Source organism: Haliotis cracherodii, unplaced genomic scaffold (genome assembly GCF_022045235.1).
Source record: "Haliotis cracherodii isolate W230 unplaced genomic scaffold, xgHalCrac1.p SCAF_24, whole genome shotgun sequence".
In the NCBI taxonomy this organism is placed as follows: domain Eukaryota; kingdom Metazoa; phylum Mollusca; class Gastropoda; order Lepetellida; family Haliotidae; genus Haliotis; species Haliotis cracherodii.
In genome coordinates this window covers 10030462-10047119 of record NW_027266280.1, presented here as the reverse complement: position 1 = coordinate 10047119, position 16658 = coordinate 10030462, and the positions used below count along the sequence as shown (strand labels likewise).

The 16658-nt window shown below is 43.0% G+C and overlaps 1 protein-coding gene across 1 annotated transcript; it reads right to left on the bottom strand.

The window, feature by feature from the left end:
* Positions 1-531: 531 nt before the first annotated feature.
* Positions 532-4997, bottom strand: LOC139472475 (mammalian ependymin-related protein 1-like). Its single transcript, XM_071254952.1, has 6 exons — positions 4812-4997; positions 3647-3751; positions 3083-3161; positions 2574-2738; positions 1617-1717; positions 532-613 (listed from the first exon to the last, which is right to left on the bottom strand). Exons 1-6 carry the CDS (start codon positions 4959-4961, stop codon positions 575-577), a joined length of 639 nt encoding a protein of 212 aa, XP_071111053.1. The 5' UTR covers positions 4962-4997; the 3' UTR covers positions 532-574.
* Positions 4998-16658: the final 11661 nt, after the last annotated feature.

Below are 16658 nucleotides of genomic sequence, written 5' to 3'. Positions count from 1 at the left end.
ACTAACCGACCATTTGATATTCTTGCAGGGATTCTGTTAATACTCAAAACGAAATGTCAAACAAAATAAATTGTTCGTTGGATGCCCTGAAAGTCATGTGCTAAATAACATATTGATGGCTCCTTTCACTGTAAGAAGTTGTATGTTTGGACTGGTTAGACTGAAAAAATATCGTATTTCCATAAAAAATCCTAAAGCCCCCTCTAATCCCCGACCACACACGCACGCACGGTCACACACTCAAAATACTGAACGGTCGGTCAGATGTACACAATTCTTTTTCAAATATACATTGTCAAAGTAAACTATTAAATTAGCATATATATGTTCTATGAACTTAAAGTAACACATTGGCATACCGGTCACATAGACGCTAAGAGGGTAATGCGTACATTCATACTTACACATACGTAGCATATTGGATAAAATATATCTGGCATTAGACTTGCCCAAGTCTCTAAGGCAATAATTATTAGTTCAATCATAATTTCTTGATTATATAAATAATAAAGACTTTTATTTATTTTATTTTACATATGATGTTTATTTTGTGTGGTATTATACGCTCTATGTCTCAGAACGTCATAAACCCAAGTCTTCTTGGAACGGGAGGCTGAAAAACATATGATGAACAGTTATCTCTCGGACACACAATTCAAGTTAACTTGCTTTGGTGTACCCAAACTTACGAGTTTCCGGGTTATCACGTGACAGCTAACACTACGGTTATAACGAACTCAAAGGGACACCTAATTTTAGTTCGTCATAACCATAGTTCCTTATAAACATGAATACAACATATATACAGCAAATGGTGAGCACAATAATACAGCTCCTTTTATCCACCAGTTCGTTATAAACGTGTTCGTTATAAACGTAGTTTACTGTAGAAGAATTCTATGTACATAAACGCGGACTTTGGTCAATAGTACAACATTTTACTCATCTGCTAACTCAGGTGTTAATTTATATCTTCCATACGCCAAGTCTTTATTACCAGTCAACCTGTTTCATGTTTCCGCCAGTGTTCCGTTCCACCCAGGGTGTCTGACTTTCTGGCCTTACTGGACGTGCTTCAGGTCATACATTACATTTGTATCTTGTTTAACGCCGCATTCTCCAATATTCCAGCTATATGACGGCGGTCTGTATATAATCGAGTCTGGACCCGACAGTCCAGTGATTTACATCATGACCATCGATCTACACAATTGGGATACGATGCCATGCATCAACCAAGTCAGCGAGCCTGACCACCCGATCCCGCTAGTCGCCTCTTACGTGCATAGTCGGCTTTTAGGGAAGTATTGGTTAGAGAAGACCTTTTCTACCCCGGATCTTCACGGGGCTCAAACTTTACACGTGGGGAAGACACCGAACAAACGGCGTGACAAGGGCTAGGATGAGTGAGTAAATAAGAACGGTTTTACTGCTTTCAGCAATATTCCAGCAATATCACAGCGGGGGACACCAGACATGGGCTTCACACATTGTACCCATGTCGGGAATCGAACCCGGGTCTTCAGCACGCTTCACATGTCTGCTGAATATCGCAAAACACTGATTGTGTAAACGTTTACTGATAACCTAAAATTATTATAATACAACCTTCTCACCTCGTAGTTCGCTCCCTTGCAGCTAGGGGGCGGGGTAAACACATCCGGGTTCTTGATACCTAACGTCGTGTTGACGAAGGCAGAGTTGGAGAACACATACTCTGCAAACAAAACAAATAAGACGTCAAATTAAAAGATAAACCGACGAAATTCTCAAACTCTCTTCTACGAGTCCATCGTACGTTCATATGCACGTGTTTATGAATCACTATCAAGAGTGGTGACACCAGGTGTTCGCGAAAAGGTGAGCGTAACCTGCCCCACCGGTAGCACCCGCCACACACACAAGCATACTATTAGACAAGTGAATTGTTCACCTGAAATAAACACAGGAACATATGGTAAAATCGAAATTGGGAATTGCATAATTTTTATCACTGATGCGTCAACAGTTCAAAGTTTTGGCGGGTCATGATTTCTGTAAACTTCGTGCCAATCACCTCCGTCAAACTGTGAACTGTGAGTCATCGGTAAACGTATAGACAAAGAGCTTGTTGTTGGTTCTCCTATTTACTGTAAGTGTCATAACTGCACTGGTTGACCTTTTATCCAAGCATCTACGACGCCTTACAGGTCGAAGAAGCCCACTTCATTGAGTATCGAGTGGCCACAATGGCGTCTCGGTATGGCTTCTATCGGGAATACAAATATTAAGCCATGGGCTTGATTACGGGTTTAATCTGTTGTTATTGAGTAGTATTGTATTTAAACAGAAACGCATGGCAAAGAATTTGACGTTTAATGTGTAAGAAAACAAATTACCTTGACAAAATATATTATACAACGGCACGAAGAAATGCACGAATGCATTAACACGCGTTCTAAAAGCCTAGAGCTTCAATAATTATTTTAAAGAAATGTTTTCATAGTCTCAAGATACCTCTAAAGTTTCGTTTTTAATTTGACTTCTGAGCAGCTACAAGGTAGAAATTGTATAGTCTACAGAGTCGTAGTCACCTCCGTCACGATCTCCGTAGATCGTCTCAAACACCGGCATGTGGTCGTACGTGGTCTGTAGGATGTAACTGATGCCGGCCTCGGAGCCCCGAAATTCTTGTATCCACACAGCGTTGTTGTAGTCGAGGCCGTATCTCGTCTTGTCCCAGCTGAAGTAGGCGTCCTCTGCCGTAATGAGGGTTTGAGGTGAGGCGAAAGGGGGTTTAAACGTCGCGTTCAAGTTTATTGCACATAGCGACGTGCATGTACGCGCGTGCGTGCGTACGTGCGTGCGTGTATGTGTCTGGCTGCTTTTGCTAGTTCGAGCAAATGCCGGCTTCATAGTGCAAGGCCAGTGAGATGCCATGCCACAGTTTAACATGGACACCCCACACAGTACACTGCGTCCGAGTCGACCAGTCGTTTGATTCCCTTATTGCCGAACGCCAGGCAGGGAAACAAAAAGTACCATATTTTAACGTGGCTAGGTATAACGCGTCCGCTCTGTTTATACAAGCATAGGAACTCACGGGGGATGCAGGCTTTTCTGAAAGTTTCATTCAGCAACACTCTTCTACAGGCGTTATTTTCAATGACGTACAGCGTTTTCTGGAACACAAAGACATACGTGTACGCTAAAACTTAACTTTTATCAACATACTTATTCAGTTCATCTAGGGGGGCACTGATGACCCAGTCGTCTAAGGAGCCGCAATTCGCTGTGCAGAGTTGCGTCCCTTGGGCATGCCAGAAACCTGTGATCGTGGGTTTGAATCCCAGTTCGCCTCGATTGTTTCTAGGTTTGTCAGCACCATACCCGTGCTCGTGGGTTTCACCGAAGTGGTAAACGTCTAAAACCTGCATCACTTCGGGCTTTCCTCCCTCATTAAGCTGACACGCCGTGATATAACTGGAATACTGTTGGGGTTAAACCCAACTCATTCACTCAGTTGATCTAAGCATTAAACTTTGAGAAACTGCACATCCTATTAAGTCGGATAGGATGGAGGTTGGCATGTGTATCCTACACTTACTAAAGTAACGTCATCTACAATGAAACTTGCATAGTCACTATAAACTGACCAAGCCCTCACCTGTGTGTAATCATAGATCTTCTTGACTTCAGGAGAATCTCCGTCTTGTAGTTGTGTGGTCGCTATTCTCGAGTGGTTCAAGTCGTACGATATCTTCAAGTTGCTCTGGGTTAGAAAACAACAGACCCTGGAGGCGTGTGGCAGTCTGTGCAGTGCGACTTTGCTCAAATATCAATTATTGGTTTGTTTGTCCGCACTCGACTATTTAAGCCTCTATTGACACTGGAATAGTGCTGAGTACTGCGTTAAACAACAAACAAATATATGTATACTAGGGTTTTGTGTAAAAAAGCCAGTTATGATTGTTTTTGTGATGAGATCGATTTCAGGTGGACTGTGAATTGTAAGATATTTTATCCCCCTATCTAGTAATGCATTTCTCACCTAATTTATCAGATTTATGAACATGTTTGATACGGTGGTAATAACAATCGCCACTTATGTTTTTTATTTGTTTGTTTCTGTCTTTGAGCTTATTTTTGTGGGTTAGTGAGTGGGTATGGTTTTACGCCCCTTTTAGCAATATTCAAGCAATATCACGGCAATACTCTACCAATATCACACATGTTGGGAATCGAACCCGAACCATGGCGTGATCATGACGGGCAAACGCTTAAACCACTAGGCTACCAAACCGCCCCTGTTGGCGGATGACTTTGCTGTGGGATGGTGCGAAGGTCGAGTTGTTGGCCAGTCTGAACAGCTACCAACTTTACTCTAATCCGTGCTCGTTATCATTGAGAGATCTAGGCGAGTCAGAGAAGGGACAAGTTATCTGAGGGGCTGCTATTTACCAAGCAGAGTTGCGTCCCTTAGCTGTACAAGGAACCGTTATTTCCGGACTCCATTGCCGGATTCGCCCCGATCAACAACCAATGTCTGTCAGCACCATACCCGTTCGATTTAACTAAAGTGGTAATTATATATAAAATGCATCGTTTCCTCACACTTTAAGCTGAAACGTACTTTAACTAAAATACAGTGCAAAGTGCGTTAAACCAATATTAACACATTCTCTGAATGAGATTCGACAAATGTCTTAGAAGCCGTCATAGCGTAATGTTTACTTTGGTCGACTATGTTCTCCCGTGAAACGTCTTTGTAAAGACATATGTACCAGCAATACCGGGAATGACTGACATAATCACAACAACGTCTCGCCTACCGCTTCCATGTGGGGAATGTCATCCTTGAAAACTCCTCGCAGTGTTCCCTGAATCGCCTCCCACTGAGGTGGGGAGCACCACTCAAACGGTAATCTGCACGTGCTCGCTGTCACCATGCACGTGACGAGGAGGGATCTGAGGAATGACATGACTCAGGGACTGAGAATTGTCTGTGAATATGACATTGGAAACAGGTTCTCTTATCTAATCAGGCGTGTCAAGGACAGAATGCGTGAAGCTTGGAGCGAGTATTTCAGTTTTTGGCGGTAATGTAAGGAGAAGATAAGTTCAATATAGCAAAAAAACATATATGTAATGTTATGCTCGTGTGGAGACTTTTAAACTTTAGAATTTTAACTAATAAATGCGATTACCTACTTGAATGTGTGTCTACTGTCTATAATTGGAAAGTCTCGCGTGTATTCGGGGTCACAATAACAACATGCTTTCTGTAATATCCTGAAATCGTTAGAATCTTGTCAGATGAAAATATGCGACAAGTAGAAGATGGTATTTAATATGGAATCCTAGAAAGGACAACATTAACCCAGAGACCATGGACCGAGACTAGTATATGGTCTCTGATCAACCAAAGTGCGACAACGTGACATTCTAGCCATTGGCAGGATTCCATAGTTTCACCCCTTATTGGTTGACGAATTGAGAAGCCGCCGTCCTGAACGGTGGCTGCAGGCCAAGGTTGGATATTTAGTTTGTTTATTTGTTTGTTGTCCAAAGCATCCCTCATCAATATTCCAGCTATATGACGGTCTGTAAATAATGGAGTCTGGACAAGACAATCCAGTGATTGAGCATCGATCTACGCATCTACGATGACATGCATCAACCAAGTCAGCGAGCCTGACCACCCGATACCGTTGAAAGAAAACTCAAGTCACAAGCGTGAGATTTTGTAGATGCAACTTTAGAGAAATGCTTCAAAATACATACCGTTACACTACTGGCGAAACGTTAGTTGGGGCAAGCCCCGAGTTCAGCTCCCCACATGGGTACAAAGGGTGAAGCCCATTTCTGGTGTCCCCCGCCATGATATTGCGGGAATATTACTAAAAGCGGTGTTCAACCTGAAACCCACCCTACCACCCAAAGCCTATGGTAAAAAGGTGGACTGCCTCGGTGAAATCTCTAGTTCGATGCTGGTGCACAGAAACCGCACCTCCTGTGATAAACGTGACACTGTTTAGGGTGTGTATGTATACTTCACCCATCACCTCTACTCGTGAGGATAATAGCATCCAGGCTTCTTCACAACCAATCTCATCACATGGCTCTAATATTGCATCCTCCATCTTGTGACCTGGAACTACCGAGGCGGGTCTGGTCGTCAGTTACCACGGAGGTTGAGGTTTAATTCTGACAAAACTGTAGGTGTTTAACCCAGCTACCAGGGAGGTTGAGGTTTAATTCTGACAAGACTGTAGGTGTTTAACCCAGCTACCAGGGAGGTGGGGGTTTAATTCTGGCAAAACTGTAGGTGTTTAACCCAGCAACCAGGGAGGTGGAGGTTTAATTCTGGCAACACTGTAGGTGTTTAACCTAGCTACCAGGGAGGTGGAGGTTTAATTCTGGCAAAACTGTAGGTGTTTAACCCAGCTACCAGGGAGGTGGGGGTTTAATTCTTGCAAAACTGTACGTGTTTAACCCAGCAACCAGGGAGGTGGAGGTTTAATTCTGACAACACTGTAGGTGTTTAACCTAGCTACCTGGGAGGTGGAGGTTTAATTCTGACAAAACTGTTGATGTTTAACCTAACTACCGGGGAGGTGGGGGTTTAATTCAGGCAAAACTGTTGATGTTTAACACAGCTACCTGGGAGGTGGGGGTTTAATTCTGGCAAAACTGTTGCTGTTTAACCTAGCTACCGGGGAGGTGGGGGTTTAATTCTGGCAAAACTGTTGATGTTTAACCTAGCTACCGGGGAGGTGGGGGTTTAATTAAGGCAAAACTATTGATGTTTAACCTAGCTACCAGGGAGGTGGGGGTTTAGTTCAGGCAAAACTGTAGGTGTTTAACCCAGCTACCAGGGAGGTGGAGGTTTAATTCTGGCAACACTGTAGGTGTTTAACTCAGCTACCAGGGAGGTTGAGGTTTAATTCTGGCAAAACTGTAGGTGTTTAACCCAGCTACCAGGGAGGTGGGGGTTTAATTCTGGCAACACTGTTGATGTTTAACCCAGCTACCAGGGAGGTGGGGGTTTAATTCTGGCAAAACTGTAGGTGTTTAACCCAGCTATCTGGGAGGTGGAGGTTTAATTCTGACAAAACTGTTGATGTTTAACCCAGCTACCAGGGAGGTGGGGGTTTAATTCTGGCAACACTGTAGGTGTTTAACCCAGCTACCAGGGAGTTGGAGGTTTAATTGTGGCAACACTGTACGTGTTTAACCTAGCTACCAGGGAGGTTGAGGTTTAATTGTGGCAAAACTGTTGATGTTTAACCTAGCTACCAGGGAGGTGGGGGTTTAATTCAGGCAAAACTGTTGATGTTTAACCTAGCTACCGGGGAGGTGGGGGTTTAATTCTGGCAAAACTGTTGATGTTTAACCTAGCTACCGGGGAGGTGGGGGTTTAATTCAGGCAAAACTGTAGGTGTTTAACCCAGCTACCAGGGAGGTGGAGGTTTAATTCTGGCGACACTGTAGGTGTTTAACCCAGCTACCAGGGAGGTGGAGGTTTAATTCTGGCGACACTGTAGGTGTTTAACCCAGCTACCAGGGAGGTGGAGGTTTAATTCAGGCAACACTGTACGTGTTTAACCCAGCTACCAGGGAGGTTGAGGTTTAATTCTGGCAACACTGTAGGTGTTTAACCCAGCTACCAGGGAGGTGGGGGTTTTATTCTGCCACACTGTAGGTGTTAAACCCAGCTACCAGGGAGGTGGCGGTATAATTCTGCCACACTGTAGGTGTTAAACCCAGCTACCAGGGAGGTGGGGGTTTAATTCTGCCACACTGTAGGTGTTAAAACTGTTGGTGACGCAGGTTCAGTTCCCGATTTCGTGACTTACACAGGTTACAAATGAACAGAAAGAAATAACATAAGAATGGTTTGAACTAGATGAAAGAGGTCTTGATCAGAAGTTCCAGAAAGTGGATCCACTTCATTCAGTCAATGAAACGGGTTTGTTATTTTCTATGCAGACCGTCATAGGTGCTTCACAGACACAGAGAGACACATACAGACATACAGACACAGACATACAGATATACACAGGCAGACAGACAGACACATACAGACAGAGACACATACAGACATACAGACAGACACAGACAGGCAGACAGACACAGACAGGCAGACAGACACAGACATACAGACAGACACAGACATACAGACCGACACAGATATACAGACAAGCAGACAGACACAGACATACAGACAGACACAGATATACAGACAGACACATACATACATACAGACAGACACAGACATACATACAGACGGACACAGACAGACATGCAGACAGACAAATACAGATAGACACAGACAGGCAGACAGACACAGACATACAGACAGACACAGATATACAGACAGACACAGATATACAGACAGACACATGCATACAGACAGGCACAGACAGATATGGACAGACACAGACAGGCAGACAGACACAGACAGGCAGACAGACACAGACATACAGACATACACAGATATACAGACAGACACATACATACAGACAGACACATACAGACGGACACAGACAGGCACATACATACAGACAAACAGGCACAGACATACAGACAGACACAGACAGGCAGACAGACACAGACATACAGACAGACACAGATATACAGACAGACACACACATACAGACAGACACAGACAGATATAGACAGACACAGACATTCAGACAGACACATACAGACGGACACAGACAGGCACATACATACAGACAGACAGGCACAGACATACAGACAGACACAGACATTCAGACAGACACATACAGACAGACATACAGACGGACACAGACAGACATGCAGACAGACAAATACAGATAGACACATACAGATAGACAGACATGCACATACAGACAGACACAGACATACAGACAGACACATACAGACAGACAGACATGGACAGACACAGACATACATAGAGACACAGACATTCAGACAGACACATACAGACGGACACAAACAGGCACATACATACAGACAGACAGGCACATACAGACACAGACAGAAAGACAGACACGGAGAGACAGAAAGTCACACTAACACAGATACAGACACACGCAGACACACATCCCTGTTCTACAACCTTCACGCCAAGTGTGTCCCAAGCTAGTTGTCACACTAACACAGATGCAGACACACGCAGACACACATCCCTGTTCTACAATCGTCACGCCAAGTGTGTCCCAAGCTATCTGTCAGTAGTTGTCTGCCGACTATGTGAAACAATCCCCCACAAAATATATCTGCTTCTGATTCCAGGATTGACGTCATATGGATTATGTCTCATCTCTTCGAAAGCATGTGTCTGAGTTTGCACCAAATTACTTCATCAGTAGACGCTATCAGGCCATATGATCGATGGACTGTTTTCTTTACCTGCATCATTTACTTGAGTAAGAGCAGTAAAATACTTCTTGACGCCTTAAGCATTATATGTTTCCAATGTATTTCATTTATACATATATCATTGTGTCACATGTGCATTATAATAAGATTTCATGTGGTATTAATGACAAATTTACTCCCAATTGATATCAAGGACGTGTTGTTTTCAACCGCCAGAAAAATCCATAGTTAATTGAAATAACAAAAAGGATAGCGTTACAGTGAGGTGCGTCATTTAAACTAAACTGACGGGCAAAAGAAGGTTCCACAGGACAGCTGATGGTGTTTCAGATCTCGGACAGCTGCCACTTAAAATTTAAAGAGCACAGGCATAGCCCTGTCAAACCAAGAATCTGGGATTCAAACCAGCAGTAAGTGGCGGGGCGCTACACCGCTGTGCCACCCAGGTCCCCTGATTGTTTGAGAGTCTGCAACTAAGAACTGGAATCCAAGACTCAACGTGCAGGGACAAACATGTGGACTTCAGGCCGTTATGTACCGGAATCGTTTGTTTGTTTGTTGTTAAACCCTTGATAATAAGCTTGATCAACCCTTGGTTTGTTTGTTTTGTTTGTTTCATGTTTAACGCCGCACTCAGTATTATTCCAGCTGTATGACGGCGGTCTGTAAATAATCGAGCCTACCTCTGACAATCCAGTGATTGACATCATGAGCAGCGATCTACGCAATTGGGATACGATGTCATCAACCAAGTCAACGAACCTGACGGTAAGTCGCCTCTTACGACAAGCATTGGTTGTTAAAGAAAAATCATAACCCGCATCTTCACGGGTGTACGGGATCGCCACGGCGAGACACCCATAGGTTTCTAAAATATGTTCTGTCCCGAGATCGCCATGGAGATCTCTGTACATACGCCATGATGATACAAACACGGTGTAATAGCGAGGGCGGAGCGGGTCAGGGAGTACTCTGATGACACTAGTTGTAAATAAAGACAAAACAAGCCGACATGATGTATGGTTCAAGCGATGACTCATTACCCACTTTAACTAACTTCTCATATTGGCATGGAGGCGTTTGGCATGATCTGATAAACCTTCTACCGCTTGAAAACATCTCCTGATGACGACACTCAGATGTGCACAATTTGGAAATGGCATCATCGGAAACGTCGATTTTAATTTCAAGACATAATGAGCTGGAAACATTAGCAGAATATCTATTTAAGTGAAATTTTAAACGAATATCTATGATGTTGTTAAAAAGAATGATAAGTTTTTTCCGTCTTCTCTGTTGTGGGAAGTGCGTTACGCCAGACTGGTGGGACGCTTAGACTGGTGTTGTACACCTCTCCCAGTTGATAATGCCTCATCCAAAACTCATTACAGACATCCGAAGCCAGAAGATGATGTTTTCATTTCTACCATCCACAGTTCACAGCAACCACACTAAGAAAATAACTAAAATCCAGGATATGATAGCAAAGAAGTTTGAAAACTTGCTAAATGATTATTCAAGAAATATGTGCTCACATCCTAGAAAGCACCGTAAAGATTCCGGGTCAAAATAGGTCTTCAGTAACCCATGCCTGTCGTAAGAGGCGACTAACGGGATCGGGTGGTCAGGCTCATTGACTTGGTTGATGCATATCATCGCATCCCATTTGCGCAGATCGATGTTCATGATGTCAATCACTGAATTGTCTGGTCCAGACTCGAGTATTTACAGGCCGGCGTCATATAGCTGGTCTATTGCTGAATGCGGCGTTAACAACAATAGCTAAAACATATTTTTAAAACAATTTGTGAAGCCCATTTCCGGTGTCCTCCGCCGAGATATTGATGGAATATTGCTAAAAGCGGCGTAAAACAATACTCACTCACTCTTAATAACTCCTGGTCAGTCGGCTGACCCATTCCATTGATGAAACCGTGCATCTATTAAGTAAATAATTTAATATAGAAAAAGAAAAACACATTCAACATTATTTTACTCATATAAAATATGTAACATTAAATAAAACAAATAAAACCAATATCATATGTCAGAAAAATGAAATAGATTCTCTAAACAGATGTTGAGAAATATCCAATAACCTCGGTATGACGTCAAACAATCTACATGACGTCACGGTTGATGTCATAGTCTTCTATTACATATCGGTAAAAAAGATTCGCTCTTGGTTGCATCTCACCTGTACGAAACATGACTGGACTAATTAAGCCGGATGTGCGGCTATGAAACATGGACGTCTTCAGCTAATGATATGATTTAAACATGCCCATGCTAGAACGTACACGTGCCAGATGTTCTTGAGTTCAAGGTCACGACCCGGGCAGGATTCCGTTGATGCACCGAGGTTTGTGGTTTTAGGTGGAGCCTGTTTGTTGATGTGAGTGGATCGAACACCCTTGCATAGAGAGCATCTGTCTGGATATAACACTATCTCCTTAAAGCCTTTATGAAAACAGGTGTTTATACACACAAATAGTTTGTCCAATGGAACATCGTGATTTGATCGCGTAGATCACGTGAATAGTTTACAGACCTCTGTGCTGCACGTGCACCAATGGGAAGGTGATATCAACCGGTGCTTTAAGTGTGCTATTAAAGGACCCGTGACAGTACATTATCCGAATACATGGAAACAGGCACCCTTCTGTATGCTAATAAAAATGCTGTTTGGTTCAACCCCCTTTAACCAGTAACCAGTTATACCAAGGCGTGTCAGGTAAACATGGAGGAAGGTCCGAAATGATGCAGGTCTTTACGTCTACTATCTGATCGTTTTCTAATTTTGTCAACTGTGAAAGCTGATATTTAAAAATCTTTTCCCTGAATAGGTAAGTGAGTGAGTGAGTGAGTGAGTGAGTTGGGTTTACAACGCTTGAAACAGTATTCCAGGTATATCATTGCATGTCGGCTTAATGTGGGAGGAAAGTGATGCAGGTCTCAGACGTTTACCACTTCGGTGAAACCCACGAGTAGGTATGGTGCTGACAAACCTAGAAACATAATCGGGCCGAACCGGGATTCAAACCCATGATCATAGGTTTCTGGCGTGCCCAAGGGACGCAACTCTGCGCAGCGAATTGCAGCGCCTTCGACGACTGGATCCTCCGTGTTATAGCAATACACATGACTGTTACATGCCTCCATCATGGCAACCATTTTGCTTATATCAAAGATTGTTTTTTTATGGGTTTTATTTCGGATACTGCCCAAGCTATCCTTGATTAACACGGGTTAACTCAGGTTGAATCTAGTTAACCCACCCAGTCTGAATGGGTTAATCTCGGTGGACTCAGGTCACTCACATTTTAATTACCGAATGCACGTACGTATGTACAATTTCCAGCACGCGTTTTATGCTATTAAGTAACAAACATTACATGTATTTATTATTGATCCTCTAATGATTTGTGATGGATTTGTATTTTCTTCGTCGTATTTTCTTAAATCAATATTACTTATTTTTCATAAAGCAAAAGAAAGTTATGTAGATTGATATGAGTGTGTCGAGTTATTGATCTGTGACAACGTGATATAGACAAATCACACACTGTAAGACCTTGATAGAGAGCCAAACTAAAATGTTATAAATGACTTCTTTGATAAACCTAAAGTGGATTTGCAGACGACATATAAATGCGTTTAGCTGAATCGGTAGCAAACGACAAGTTCCAACTGATCATATCGACGTCTCGCGGTAGTCAACAACCCAGTCACATCCGCTTAACCTTTTCGCGAACACCCGGTGTCATAGCTGATTTTCAGTGATCCATTCATATATATTTCATCACTAATTAGCCTTTTACGCCAAATGGAATCTGTTTGGGCAGATAATCGAGGCTGATTATTCTCTGGCGTTGACGTTTTGAATCATACGACAGCACAATGACATTTCATGTGACCGGACAGAGCTATAAAAGCAGACGACACATTTTGCGAGATTATGTTATAAAATGTAAAAGCAGACGACAGTAAGCTTCCAAATAATTTGTGAATACAGTAAAGTTGGTCATCACTTGTGATGGACTTGACCATGAGAAACAGACAAATCTCCATTACGGCAATTTCCCCGCCATCCCCGCTCAGCTAGTTCAATACTTTCTGCATCTATTGACTGATTAACGCCGCGGTGTCTCCCCCTCCCATCTGCCAGACAGCACCAGGCAATCCTAAAAACCACCATCACTACCCACATCACATCATCTGGCAGAGTGAGTGAGTGAGCTTGGTTCAGTGCCGCTTTGAAAAGTATTACAGTTATATCACGGCATGTCAGCTTAATGTGGGAGGAAAGCCCGAAGTGATGCAGGTCTTACACGTTTACCGATTCCGTGAAACCCACGAGCACGGGTATGGTACTGATAAACCTAGAAACGTTATCGGGGCGAACCGGGATTCAAACCCATGATCATAGGTTTCTGGCGTGGCCAAGGGACGCAACTCTGCGCAGTTATATAATGTATTCCGGTTACATCAGGGCGTATCAGCTTAATCTGCGAGGAAGGCCGGAAGTGAAGCATGTCTCAGACTTTTCCCACTGTGTCTGAGTCGGGTATCCATGTTAGACTTAGACGTGAATCTCATGGCGTCATGAAACCGGCATTAGTGCTCCATCAAACAAAGCAGCCTTCGAAATAAACGCTCGTCCGCTAGCCTGAGACAACTAAATCATGCTGAGGACATGTAAAATTCCAATGATGGTAGTAAAGTATAATTCTGATCCAGTTCTTAAAATAAAATGTAACCATGGTAACAATATTCGTCTTCAACACAGGACTAGCCACAAACTCTGGAGGTCAGGAAAATATGGTTCACACTAGTCTGAAAAACGAATTTCTGACGCTGAACACAATAGAAACCATCAAGGGTGTCATCTTTGTAGTCGGTTCTTTCAGTGCTACCTTCGCCGCCATTACTGCATTCTCAACTACAGTGGCATTACGAACAAGTACTTGCCTGAAGTGTCTCACGAATGCTAAAAAAATGTCTTCTTGTGATACATTCAGTCATGGAAACCAAAAGCTTCGGTATAATTATATCCTAATACAATGTCCCGAATTCTGTCATTGACACGGTTCTTGCCATCGAATGATACCCGCCTACCGGAGTGTGTGCACTTGGTCAAAGAGGCCCCCAGACTGGTGTAGGTTTAAACCAGTTGTTATTACACATCAACCGCTCGTATCGCCTTTATGCAATGTCCAGTAAACACCCCCCTAGATTGTACGTAGGTTTAAGCCAGTGTTTTGTAACACCCAACGTTCATACCTGTCCACGATTTCGTCCAAGGAATACAAGCAAATTGTTGCTATTGTAGCATATAGCCCCTTCTGATGAATCTAATAGACGTTTAATGGTCATACTATGCCAGAATATACACCACCGGAGTCGATTCATCTAATGTCAGCATAATGTCTTGCGAGTTATCTTACAGCTTCTTTAATGTTTGACTTATTGGAGTATGTGCGATATGAAAGGCACAGCCACTTAGAGTCGCAGCCACCGTAGCTGGATGCACCAAACAAGAGGATGGGGTATAACCCTCATTATCACAGGCTTTAAAAGCATACAAAATGCCAAAATAAACTTCCCGACAACCTGTTACGTAATAAACGTCTGATGCATTCCGGTGTTGTGATGTATCACTGTAGATAGTAGATACCTCTCAACGGAAGGGAGACCTGCTGTGGCGAGCAGCTTTGTCAAAGTCCAAGAATAAGTATTGTAGAAGGCCTCTGGCTCATACAGTAAACTACGGTTATAACGAACTCGAAGGGACCACTCATTTTAGTTTGTAATAACCGTAGTTCGTTATAAGCATATATACAGCATTTATACAACAAATGGTCGCGACTAAAAAATAGGTTCGTTATATCGGTCAGTTCGTTATAAGCGTGTTCGTTATAAACGTAGTTTACTGTATACAATTGTATAGGGCTACAATGGGAAGAAACGACAGTGTGTACAATATATAGGCTGACGTCTTTAACAACTGACACCGGGTTTTATATGCATTATATACCACTCAAAAGAAGTTAAGGACCGCCCAAATCGGTTAACTTCTTTTGAGTAGTATACAAAAACCTAGATAATCTTTTTAATGAAATCATTTTTTACAGTTGATAATAACCTTTTAAATGTGTATATGTTAACGTGATTCCAGAAATGCTCTGGAAGCTATCGTTTTCTTATTTCATTATAGGCAGGACGCGTCTTCTATTCCATATTTACAAACTGGGCGTAATCATTAAGGAATACCAATTTCCAACTATCTCCCTTCATTATCCCTTAATCTAAGCGGTGCGTTTGGGTACCCTAGTGGTTAAAGCGTTCGCCGTCACGCCGAAGAGCCGGGTTCAAATCCCGATATGGGTACAATGTGTGAAGCCCATTTCTTGTGGCAACTTGTGTCAGTGGGACATAGTCTTAAAGTGGCGTTAAGGGATGTAGTGTAATTGTTTTTGATAAAGCAATGACCCCTGTTCCACCCCCCCCCCCCCCCCACCCCCCCCCCCCCCCCTTCTCCCACATGTACAGCGTGTGAAGCCCTTTTCTGGTGCGGCGCAAAACCATACTCACTCACGCACTTATCTCCTCAGCTCCCACAGCATACACACATCCCCTTTCCAGTCTAGTGACGTGAGAGTTCCTTTATAGCATTAGTATTATTTAAAAATTGAATTCAATATTCTTTACGCTTATGTGGGTACATTTATATACCGCACGCGTCCAGACATCTCTGCTTAAATGCGAGTATTTATTTGTTACCCGAGGAGTGAATCCATATGCATACCAGTTATAATTCTGAACTTCCTGGGGAGTATACAACCGCTCGCCCACTCATCCCACTTTGTCTTTTTTTTGTCACATAGCATGTTTATTTCATGGCATGACCAGACAGGACTGATATTTTCATGAGTTGTGCTGCCACAAGTGAAATTGTCAATATTTTCAGGTCACGAGAGTAGTATAGGTAATGGGGGTTCTGCCACTATACTGTTCCATGACAGGCTTACAGACTCGGGAGTAATTAATTGTTCATATCTTTTTTTCTTCCAGTTGGTTAAAGAAGATGCCGATCTAGTCGACGTGCAGACGACACTTGATAAGGAGACAGTGGTCTTCCCTGGTGATAACACGGACTACACATGGACCACTGGTGTCTGGACTGCTACCATGGATGTCCCCGTGTCGGGTGTCATTCGGCAAAAACTAAATCTGAACTGAATGGCCCAAATACACCAGCTTCTCTTGGTTGTGGAAGTTGCAACAGATTACCAAGTACTGCACTT